Source organism: Ovis canadensis, chromosome 6 (assembly GCF_042477335.2).
Source record: "Ovis canadensis isolate MfBH-ARS-UI-01 breed Bighorn chromosome 6, ARS-UI_OviCan_v2, whole genome shotgun sequence".
Lineage (NCBI taxonomy): Eukaryota > Metazoa > Chordata > Mammalia > Artiodactyla > Bovidae > Ovis > Ovis canadensis.
The window spans coordinates 37698450-37711157 of record NC_091250.1 but is presented as its reverse complement, the minus strand read 5'-3'; the positions used below and the strand labels follow the sequence as shown (position 1 = coordinate 37711157).

The 12708-nt window shown below is 36.4% G+C and overlaps 1 protein-coding gene across 4 annotated transcripts in view; it reads right to left on the bottom strand.

The window, feature by feature from the left end:
* CENPE (centromere protein E) overlaps nucleotides 1-12708 on the bottom strand; it is a 77641-nt gene that overhangs the window by 54623 nt on the left and 10310 nt on the right. For all 4 annotated transcript variants that reach the window (XM_069592973.1, XM_069592974.1, XM_069592975.1 and 1 more), the window contains exons 10-16: nucleotides 11464-11551; nucleotides 10496-10625; nucleotides 8470-8589; nucleotides 7411-7569; nucleotides 3901-4045; nucleotides 1885-1973; nucleotides 224-391 (exon numbers count right to left, since the gene is read on the bottom strand). In XM_069592973.1, coding sequence (XP_069449074.1) covers nucleotides 224-391; nucleotides 1885-1973; nucleotides 3901-4045; nucleotides 7411-7569; nucleotides 8470-8589; nucleotides 10496-10625; nucleotides 11464-11551 — 899 coding nt within the window. The remainder of the gene's footprint in view (nucleotides 1-223; nucleotides 392-1884; nucleotides 1974-3900; nucleotides 4046-7410; nucleotides 7570-8469; nucleotides 8590-10495; nucleotides 10626-11463; nucleotides 11552-12708) is intronic.

The window sequence follows — 12708 nt, the reverse complement described above, 5'->3', positions numbered from 1 at the left end:
AAAGATGTTCTTAATTTCTTCTTGTGCATAAGCACAAGAGAAACAAATATGATTTAACTATTTAAAAAATAATATAAATTATTTCTTAAATTCTCTAAATTGTGTATATATGTGGAAAACAGGTACATCTTCAATATCTCAAGTTTAGAAATAAATATTTTTAAGAGAATACTTCCTTTAAACTTGTGTTTTTAGTTTGGTTTCACATTTCCACATTCTTTACCTCTTGATCTTTCTCTGCTTTTCTTTCTAGAGCTTCAAATTCATCCAAATCATTCTTTTCTTTTAATTTCAATTCCATTTCTTCATTTTCTCTTCTTAAATGTTCATAGTCTAGTACCAGGTTATCATAGTTAGCACGAAGTGAATTCAATTCACTTTCTAAGTTTTCCTATTGTAAACAAAACCAAATTTTCAAGTCAGAATTCTAATCATATATTCTTTGTTTTCTTAACTAAAATTTAATCAATCAATTTAACTTTGAATCATTTGGTGGTTCAGGCCATTTTCTTCTTCAATATCTTTTTAACAGTCCAGCTTGATACAGAGTAAGATAAAGGGTCTGCACTTTTGGTAAACTAACTCAGAATAGAAGAAAGGGTTAGGATGAAAAAAAAAAAGGATCATATAACAAATGCTCTGCCTGTTCTTGACTGGAAAAGTTGAGTTAAAAGTAGGAGGTAGGGCTCATAAAATGGAATACAGGTCTTTAAACTCATTAGTCATAAAGCTGATAATTTAACTGTCCTCTTGTCTGACTACTATTTTATTTCTCAGTATCTCTGAATTTAAGAAGTGAAACAGAGATTATTGATCTTTAAAACTCTAGTGGCTGCTGGGTTTTCCTATATTCAAAAGGGGTCTGTTTCTGCTTTCTATACTGTTTGAGAGTCAAACCATGAGTTAAAAATAAAACTAACATCAAGGATTTTCAAAAAACACTGAACTTCTAGAGTATGTTTTAGGGACACAAAAATACTTCGTCTAAATACTTAACTAATTAAAACTAGTTGCAATGGTCAGCTAATGGTAATAATAATTCCCAAGAATCACTGCAATTTTCCTCCAAAGTGAAAATAAAATTTGTAAATACATTTGTAAAACTATATTTCTTTGAACATTAAGAGCCTAGAAAGTAAGTATATAATTTAACTTACTATAGTATTCATTATACTATTCCTTATTTCTTAAACTCTTGATAAGACAACAGACACTTACTTTTAATTTTCAGTATTTTCTGGCAATCTTACCATTCCCTAACATGTATCATTCTTCTACTATACGACTGAGAATTTCGACACTAAAAGTCAACCCTTTTTACCCCTAGGGTATTGTCGCTAAGTCACTTCTGTCTGACTCTTTGTGACCCTGTGGACCGTAGCGCACCAGGGTCCTCTGTCCCTGGGATTCTCCAGGCAAGAATACTGGAGTGGGTTGCCATGCCCTCCTCCAGGGGATCTTCCCAACCCAGGGAATGGAACCTGCATCTCTTAAGTATTCTGCATTGGTAGGTGAGTTCTTTACCACTGGGCTTCCCTTGTAGCTCAGCTGGTAAAGAATCCGCCTGCAATGCGGGAGACCTGGGTTTGATCCCTGGGTTGGGAAGATCCCCTGGATAAGGGAAAGACTACCCACTCCAGTATTCTGACCTGGAGAATTCCATGGGCTGTATAGTTCATGGGGTCACAAAGAACTGGACGGGGCTGAGCAACTTTTACTTTCACCTTACCATTAGCGCCACCCAGGAGGCCCTAAGTGAAACTAAAACTGTTACTGAAATTAATTGAGAGCTAGAAATGTGTTACAACAACAATAAACTCCAATAACAAATGAGTTTTAAAAAAGAGTAAAAGCATAATACTCTGTAAAATACATTTAAATTACCTGACTTAGTAGCTTTGTTGCTGGATTCCATTCTATCTCAGTCAATGTATCAAGAGTGTTACTGAAAATATCAGACTCTGAACAGAGAGCTATAATTAGAGAGAAAAGAAATTTATCTATAAATGTTATTAAGCTTCTTAAAACTCAAAGATTAAAAAAATTCTCATCAGAGTTAATAAACTCAAACTAATATGTACTGAGCGACTGAACTGAACTGAATATGTACTTACTATATGAATGACAAAAATACATTAAAAACAGATGTGATCATTTGCATTATTGTGTGAATTAACTGTGTCGTTAGAATTATTGTGTGGTTAGAATAAGTGATAAAATACACAGATCCTTAGTACAGTATAGGTAAAAAGGACAAATTCTAAATTTGAGATTTGACTAAGTGGATTTAAAAATGCCCCTAAGAGAAATAATAGCATATGAAGCAATTGACAAAGAATTAATCTCAAAAATATACAAGCAGCTCATGCAGCTCAATTCCAGAAAAATAAGTGATCCAATCAAAAAATGGGCCAAAGACCTAAACAGACATTTCTCCAAAGAAGACATACAGATGGCTAACAAACACACAAAAAGATGCTCAACATCACTCAGTATCAGAGAAATGCAAATCAAAACCACAATGAGGTACCATCTCACGCCAGTCAGAATGGCTGTGATCCAAAAGTCTACAAGCAATAAATGCTGGAGAGGGTGTGGAGAAAAGGGAAACCTCTTAAACTGTTGGTGGAAATGCAAACTAGTACAGCCACTATGGAGAACAGTGTGGAGATTCCTTAAAAACTGGAAATAGAACTGCCATATGACCCAGCAATCCCACTGCTGGGCATACACACTGAGGAAACCAGAATTGAAAGAGACATGTGTACCCTAGTGTTCATCGCGGCACTGTTTACAATAGCCAGGACATGGAAACAACCTAGATGTCCATCAGCAGGCAAATGGATAAGAAAGCTGTGGTATATACACACAATGGAATATTACTCAGCCATTAAAAAGAATGCATTTGAATCAGTTCTAATGAGGTGGATGAAACTGGAGCCTATTATACAGAGTGAAGTAAGTCAGAAAGAAAAACACCAATACAGTATACTAATGCATATATATGGAATTTAGAAAGATGGTAACAATGACCCTATATGTGAGACAGCAAGAGACACAGATGTAAAGAAGACTTTTGGACTTTGCGGGAGAAGGCGAGGGTGGGATGATTTGAGAGAATAGCATTGAAACATGTATATTATCATATGTGAAACAGATCGCCAGTCCAGGTTCGATGCATGAGACAGGGTGCTCAGGGCTGGTGCACTGGGATGACCCAGAGGGATGGGATGGGGAGGGAGGGTCAGGATGGGGAACACATGTACACCCATGGCTGAGTCATGTCAATGTATGGCACAAACCACTACAATACTGTAAAGTAATTAACCTCCAATTAAAATAAATAAATTTAAAAAAACAAAGAAAAGTCAGCACAGCAAAAAATAAATAACTAAATAAATAAAATGCCCCTAAAAAATATTTATAACTACATTGGGGATAATTCTGAAACAGATTTCTGTCGTAAACACAGGAATTCTTTCAAGAGTAGTAGTTGAAGGCTGAGGTTATGTGGATACTAATTTAACTGGATAATGATTAGAACCAAAATGTGTGCTTCAACTACAATGTGTCATCATTCTTAAGACATGTGGAGATAAAAGAAAACTTCATGAACGTTCACTTTCTTAAAATCACTTCTCATTATCTCCATCGTAATTACATTTAAAATATTAATACATACATTTCATTTAAATGTGTTTATCACATTACTGAGTTATAAATAAAGTGCTGCTTTAGGGAGGGGCCATATGTACACTGATGGCAGATTATGTTGAGGTTTAACAGAAAACAACAAAATTCTGTAAAACAATTATCCTTCAATTAAAAAATAAAGTTTAAAAAGATGTCCCTCTTTATACAGATGCTTTTATAAATGAAAGTAACTGGAGAAGTACTCACATTCATCAATTTCTCCTAAACTTACAGCAGCCTTATGTGTTCTTGTTGTTACATTCACTGCCATATTAAATTCATTTACATAGTTTGAGTCCTTCATTTTGTTAATTTTCCCTGCGCACCAAGTAACTCTTCGTTTTTTTTTAGCCTAAAAAGAAAGAAATCAAAATTACCTCACATAGATTGGGGCTCATATACTGTAAAACAAAGGAACTAGTTTCCATTTTAAAAAACCATTGCCTTGGTGGAATTTTTACTAAGTTGAGTTCAGTATCTTAATAGTTTAAGGATATCCTGAGATAAGAAAACATACTCAATCTTTTCAGATCACTGTTTAACCCCTGAAAACTTTGATGAAACTATCATTTATACTATACGTTTTATTTGAAGGTTTACTTATAAGCTTTTCTGGAACATAACTGAGAGGAACTGGTTGATGTACAACTCTTCAAGTACTCTGGTGTTACAAGGGACAGCTGCTGCTGCCACCCCATAGCTATCAACAGCACTTTGGTACTGGGGTACCCAGTTCCATTCCCTCAGTTATCTGGTCATCTGTCACCTTCCCTAGCTCCTTCTTCTTGGCCTTACAAATGCTCAAGCCTATTTATTTGCTTTTGATTTTTTAAAGAAACAAACTCTTGGCTCCTCACTTCTCTCTAGCTACCATTTTCTTTCAGTTTACACACTATCATCTTCCTCATCATTTATCTACTTCTTTGTCTCTTCAGGATCATTTCTGTCTACTGCACTGCATCTCAAGATTAACTGCTGTTCCCAGAATACACTGCTCGCTTTCATGCCTCTACATACACTGCCTTTAGGTTTGAGACAGCCAGCCCTTTCCACAGTCTGCTCTGCAAAACCCAGCTGTATATAAATATTCTACTCCAATGACCTTCAGCTCAACACCATGCGCTATACTATTTCGAACTCTTAGCACACTATGAACGTATGTCTCCAACCATCTCCTGATATCTCAGCAGAAAAATTAAACCTACTTCACAAAGACAATATAAGCCTAAACTTACAAAAGCACTCCTTCTTCTGTCCTTGTTGAAATGAATAGATGTTTCTCCTTCTAAGGCCAGACTTTTCAACTGTATTCAAGATCCCATCCCTTTGGGCATCTCTACCCACAACAAGGTGGCTTTTATTACCAACGCATAACTCAAACTGCTTTTGCAAATAAGCTTCTCATTTCTAAATCTGAAGCATCTTTGTCTTCAACATCTGTAAGCAGAACGTGACACTACTTACCTCATTCACCTGATTTCCTTTCAATTCTAGAGCTCAACATGGGCTCCTTTAGGGATTCTTTTATTCTGCTTTTGCCTAAAAGTTGTTGTTTCTTGGGGTTCTGTGTTTGACCCTTTGTTCTTTCCATTCTCAACATGCTCCAAGGGCAAGCTCATCCATTCCCAGGACTTTAAATTGGATCAGCTGTAATTAATACCCAAACTAACATGTCCATCTCAGACCTTTCACATTTCCAACTGCCTGCTGTCTTAAAATGGAGATGTCCTGAATCAAACATTGAGCAGCTCCACTACTCTTCATTCAGTGAATACACACACTACCAACTGCCCAGAAAGCCTAGTAATGCTTCCAAGTCATTCAGGATGCCTCTTTCTCTCCTTCCTTGCCTCTGCGTTCAAACAACCACAAAGTCCAGTTGAGTCTGCCTCCCAAATAGCTCTCCAGTTTATCCAATTTCTTCCATCTTCAGAACCACAATCCTTGTAGAGGCCAAATCAATCTGATGCACATATCAATCACACCTTTCCAAAATGTAATTGCAATTACGTTCTATACAAGGCTTTTCCTTGTTTTTAGCAAAATTCAAAGTTCAAATCCCTTAATGTGGTTTACAATGCCCATGCCACCAGAAAGTCTAATATACTGTTGTCCCACAACTTCAAGCTTTTGTCTATGTGTTTTTCTGAAATACTATTCCCTATACCTTCCACCGGGCTATTCTGTACTCATCACTCCGTCAAGAAATAGATCTTGAGTGTCTCTATACTTAGTGTGGTGATCTGTACATGATACTTATTAATAATATATATATATATATTTAAAAAACCTATTTATTTCAGGTTATGTAGGGTCTTTGTTGCTGTGCAAGCTTTCCTTGAATTGCAGTGAGTGGGCTTCTCATTGCAGTGACTTCCCTTGTTGTGGAGCATGGGCTCGAGGCGGGCTGCAGTAGCTGCAGCTCCTAGGCTCTAGAGCACAAGCTCAATAGCTGTGGAGCACAGGCTTAGTTGCTCCGCAGCGTTTGGGATCTTCCCAGAACAGGGATCAAAACTGTCTCCTGTGTTAGCAGGTGGATTCTTTACTACTGAGCCACCAGGAAAGCCCAGTAATAATCTTAGCAGTATGCAATTAATGAGGATTTCTGAGTGTAAAGTATAGTGTTATGCACATACTGTATGTTACTTCACTTAATTCTCACAACAATCCTATGAAGTAGGGACCAAGCTATTATATCACAGATAAGGAAACTGTAGCAACGTGTATTTGAGAAATTGTCTAAGGTCAAGTGTTAGGAATTGCCAGAACCGGGATTCATACCCAGGGAGTTCAAACCCAAAGGCTATCCTCTTAAATTAAAAAAAGCTGTCAGATAAACAAAACCCTAGTAAAAACAAAAAAAACATACAAATCGGAAGTCAGAATTTTGATTACTATGTTGATCTACAGTCTAGATCAATTTCTTGATATTAACATTCTTGTTTCTTTAAACAGAAAATATTCCAATATACTTCAGACACCCATGGTTTCCAATCAGCTAATTAATTATATTAGAATTTCTTAAGAAACATATTGCAAACAGATTCCTTGGCTAAACTGTAGACTGTAAACCACGAAAGATTCCAAATAGCCAAAACAATCTTGAGAAAGAAGGGCAAAGCTGGAGGCATCATGCTTCCTGACTTCAAACTACATTACAATGCTACAGCAATCAAAACAATATGTATGATAGTGCCACAAAAACAGACACATAAAAACAATGGAATAGAAGCCCAGAAATAAACCCTCACATATATGATCAATTAATTTACAACAAAGGAACCAGGAAGATAAAATAGGGAAAGGACAGTCTGCTCAGTAAGTGATGTTCGCAAAACTGGACAGCCATATGTAAAAGAATGAAACTGGACCACTATCTTACTTACACTTACACTGGACCACTATACTTACACGTATATAATAGATGCTTTTCTCATATATAAAAGTCAATTGAAACTGATTAAAGACTTGAATGTTAACACCTGAAACCATAAAACTCCTAGAAGAAAACTAAGGTAGTAAGCTTGAATCCTTGAATTAGTACTTCTACATCAGGGATCGGTAATTTTAATGAACTTCAAATATACGACAGGTTCTTGGTTTCTTGAATATAAAGTACTGAAAGATGATAAATGAATAATTATGTAATAAATAAATAGGAATGTCCGGTTCTATTCTCTGTATACCAAGTTTAAGCTGTCATCTTTTAAATTTTACCTTTAATTCCTGCTGTGATGCTAGAGAAGAAGATGTCACCAGCATCCGTGTTAGGTTTTGAATTTTCTCAATCTGGACTTTTTGAAGTAGATCTTTTTCTTCCAAGAGTTGGGCCAGTTGGTCTTTTTCCATTGCCTGGGCTCGAGTCTCTAAAGAAACCTATAGAATGTAATAATGGATTATGTTAATAATATACATAGCTATATTTTTTAAAACTTTGAAAGTAGCTTAAAAGAATAGAATAGATATTTGTATATGAACTAAGAGAATTTTAATTATATTGAAATAAAATATACTCTATGTGCCGAACTCTAAGTACAGTTACCATAATCAGTAATTTCTCAAACTAAAAGTAAAATATCCATTTCTTCTCATGTCATTATTCTATATGCTCTGTATAAAATTATTATAATGCAGCTAAGGCAATTCTATTAACTGCTTAAAATATAAATAGAAGGCAAAGAGATCATAAAAGCAGAGACTTGAATACCTACAGCAAAAGAAGAGATGTTTTCATAAGATTACCATTTGTTATTTTAGATCACTCCTAAAAATATCACCAGAATGCAAGATTTACACAAAATCGAGGGCCATAATAGTTAAAACAAACAAATTATTGAATTCCTATCTACTATTCCTATCTACTTTATTGAATTCCTATCCTGGGTTTGGAAGAAAAATTCAAGATAATGTGAAACTCTGGAAAGTAGTTTAGTTACCTAAACTACTATATATGGTCTCTCTCTTTTTTAACCTAATTTCCTACACATTTGTAATAATTTTTAAAAAAATCTCTGTCAACTTGGCCCATTTGAAAACATCAAATTTTGCCCTTTGAAAATGAAAAACAAAACCTAAAATAATTTCAGGAAACCAAGTCTTTTAGTTTATAGTAAATTAAACTAAATTTTGCATGAGTTGATTTCTTCTTAGTTGAAAATTGTTTTAAATCTAGGTTGCAGAGCTGTTATTGATGGCTTCAGACTCTCTGGGCATTTAGGCAGATCTCAGTTCTAAATCTGTCTCTTCTCTTTACTGAAATACATGGTTCATACATACCTCCTCTAATTGCTTTTTAAGATCCATTATTTCTTTCCTGTATCTTTTCAGGAGAGCTTCATCACTTGATACCTCGTTAACATAAGGAGTATTTTTCATATATTTGGCAGTGCTGGCAAACTGGGGAAAAATGCAAAAGTGTTATGCACTCAACACATACACAAATTAATAATACTTGGTTTTCTTGTAATTAAGATTTGTAAAAAAAAAAAAAAAAGAAAAAAGAAACAAAAGAAAAAAAATCAGTACTCTTCCCAGGTAGTTTAATACTTTTGAATACAGAGAGCATTCTATGTCCCCATAACAAGGCCAGTAGTGCTCCCATCAAAAGCCCTTCTCCTTCCTTTGAACTCTATCCTACTTACTTGCCACTTAAGCATTAATCGAACTGGACAGGGAACAACAGACTGGTTCCAAATAGGAAAAGGAGTACGTCAAGGCTGTATATTGTCACCCTGCTTATTTAACTTCTACGCAGAGTACATCATGAGAAACGCTGGACTGGAAGAAACAAGCTGGAATCAAGATTGCCGGGAGAAATATCAATAACCTCAGATATGCAGATGACACCACCCTTATGGCAGAAAGTGAAGAGGAACTAAAAAGCCTCTTGATGAAAGTGAAAGAGGAGAGTGAAAAAGCTGGCTTAAAGCTCAACATTCAGAAAACGAAGATCATGGCATCCAGTCCCATCACTTCATGGGAAATAGATGGGGAAACAGTACAGTGTCAGACTTTATTTTTGGGGGCTCCAAAATCACTGCAGATGGTGACTGCAGCCATGAAATTAAAAGACACTTACTTCTTGGAAGAAAAGTTATGACCAACCTAGATAGTGTATTCAAAAGCAGAGACATTACTTTGCCGACTAAGGTCCGTCTAGTCAAGGCTATGGTTTTTCCTGTGGTCATGTATGGATGTGAGAGTTGGACTGTGAAGAAGGCTGAGCGCCAAAGAATTGATGCTTTTGAACTGTGGTGTTGGAGAAGACTCTTGAGAGTCCCTTGGACTGCAAGGAGATCCAACCAGTCCATTCTGAAGGAGATCAACCCTGGGATTTCTTTGGAAGGAATGATGCTGAGGCTGAAACTCCAGTACTTTGGCCACCTCATGTGAAGAGCTGACTCATTGGGAAAGACTCTGATGCTGGGAGGGATTGGGGGCAGGAGGAGAAGGGGACGACCGAGGATGAGATGGCTGGATGGCATCACAGACTTGATGGATGTGAGTCTGAGTGAACTCTGTGAGATGGTGATGGACAGGGAGGCCTGGCGTGCTGCGATTCATGGGGTCGCAAAGAGTCAGGCACGACTGAGTGACTGAACTGAACTAAGCATTAATCCAAGGCAATCACGTTGGAAGACAGGTCTTGTCTTCCCTCTAAGACTATAAATTCTGTGAGGCCCATAACTCTATCTTCTATCTTTTTTCTCTGACAGTACCTAGCTACTCAGTAGCTACTTAAACCAATGTTTCTTACAGTGTATCAGAAGTAACTTTAAGTGGGTACATGAAGGTGTCCATTATATATGACACTGAATCCTTCATTGAGACAGCCATTCTATTGACAATTTAGTTCCCCCACCCCAACCCTCCTCCTTTTTTTCTTTAAACATAAAATGAGGACCTAGGCTCAGTGCAGGATAGGCAACAATTAGCTAGTAGGAGTTTTGGAAGTTTTTTTGTTGTTGTTATAAACACATACACATGTTTTTTGAGTCACCCTCTATTTGTTGTAAGTGCTACTAGTTTTTCACTTATGGAACTGATATAAAGTTTCCTTTCATAAGTGAGTTTGTAAAAATAAAAAATCAAGTCAATTTCAGTAAAATAGTTTTGAATGTGGCAGAAATTGTGGAGGTGGGATAATGGATTTTGGATTTTATGATTTGGGAAAAACACATCAATTTTATTTTATCAATTATGTTATGTCAATTAAAAGACCTATACCTATTTTTAGTAGGTAATTTTTCCTTCTTAAAGATGATATCCCCTCAGATTAATTTGAGATAAAAATCAAACTCACCTGGAGAGTACTAAGTGTTTCATCAAAAGACACTGGAGTAATTGTGCAGATGATACGTGTTTTTGCATTTCCTCCCAAGGAATTCTGGAGAATTCGTGTTAATTTGCTATCTCGATAATTTATGAAACCACTTAAAGGAAATGAGTTTGGGAAGAAAAAGAGAAAGCTTTTATGTAACAAAATTGATTGGTTTTTAATGGAGAACCTTAAAACAGATACAGTTATAAAATTCTTTACAGGTTATATGGGGCAGATCGAAACTATTAACTAAAAAAAATATTTAAAATACAGAAAGCAAATTTAGTAGGACACTAAATGCCACAAATGCTCACAGAGTCATGAGAGCTTTTGAATATATGAAAGAAATAGGTACATATATTTTGAGCGTCACTAAGGGACTGGAGAAGGCAATGGCACCCCAATCCAGTACTCTTGCCTGGAAAATCCCATGGATGGAGGAGCCTGGTGGGCTGCAGTCCATGGGGTCGCTAAGAGTCTGACACGACTGAGCGACTTCACTTTGACTTGTCACTTTCATGCACTGGAGAAGGAAATGGCAACCCACTCCAGTATTCTTGCCTGGAGAATCCCAGGGATGGGGAAGGCTGGTGGGCTGCCGTCTATGGGGTTGCACAGAGCTGGACACGACTGAAGCAACTTAGCAGTAGAAGCATCAGCAAGGGATGCTCACATGGCGTAGTGGTAAAGAATCTGCCTTTTCCAATGCAGAAAACTCAAGAGACGTGGGTCAATCCTTGGGTCAGGAAGATTCCCTGTAGTGGGAAATGGCAAACCATTCCAGTGTTCTTGCCTGAAAACTTCCATGGTCAGAGGAGTCTGGCGGGTTACAGGGCATGGAGTTGCAAAGAGTTGGACATGACTGAGCAACCACTCACAAAACTATTAAAATTTTTGACCTAATTTAAACATAAGAATTAACAGATAAATGTACAGTGGGGTACACTTACCCAACTTGTCCATCACTAAGTTTCTTGATCACTTGTCCCAAAATAAATAAACTTCGATTTATATTACAGCCTTCCTTGAGTCGTAAACCTGTATTTATTACACAAATATAAATACTAATATTGAGCCCTGCATTTGATGATGAACTTATTTATCAGCAAATTATGAGAGAAAGTAGAAATTAGAAAGTTGAAGTCTCTGTTTTGGACTAAATCTGAGTCTAACTTTAATATCACTGATGGAGGCAGTCTCTCCCTACCCTCCCACCTATTAGATTAATCAGAAAGGTTATCATCTGAGAGAGACAGCACAACAAAAAAGATGAATAAAAAAAGAACAAGAGGGAGGAACAGTCCGTTTCCTAAAAGATCCCCTCTAATTACTCCATTTGAATCTAGTTTTTTTAAAACTTCAAATACAGACTACCACAGACTTGAAACCAAATTTATTCCTATATGGACTCACAACCCCCATATCTTTAATTTTAAAACTAAATAGGCACACATGACTCTAACATTAAAAAAAGAACAAATACTCTGAAAAAGCTCTCTTCCAGTTTTATGCCCCAACCAGGACAGGTTTCCTATCCCCTCTACCAGGAAACCATGTTTATTATTTATTCTTCTGGAGATTTTTAGAAATACAAGTTCATATACACTCATTTCTCCCTTTAATTTTCAGACAAATAGTAGCATACTATATATACTATTTTGCCCTTTGCTTTTTTTCACTTGGTAGTATATATGCATCAGATTAGTAAACACTGGTCTTTTTCATAACATAGAATTTCACTGTATGGATGCATCAGAAATTACTTACCTAGAACCCTGTTGAGGGTTAAGTAGGATTCCAATCTACTATGTACCCAAAAAATAATGCATCAAATAACTCTGAAGAGCTGTTATTTCACAGGGGCATTATTTAGCTGCCGCTATAATACTGTTATTTAATAAGCCAACTTGAAACAACAGTATGTACTTCCTGTTCATAAGACTGATTTGGTGGATATGGGCCATGCTCAGCTGGGTAACTTTATGTCAGGCTGCAGGAAATTAACACAGAGGGAGGCTTGAAATCTTTATGAATTTGCACCTTTCCATCTAAGTGTGCGTTTCCATTTGTTTATGTATTAATATTTGGTTACGTCCTTTAGGTCTGCTTTGAAGTTTTCTTTTTTTGGCCCTGTGCAATTTTTGTTGAGTTTCTTCTGAGGTGTTACATCTTCTAACCTATTATTTGTATATTGC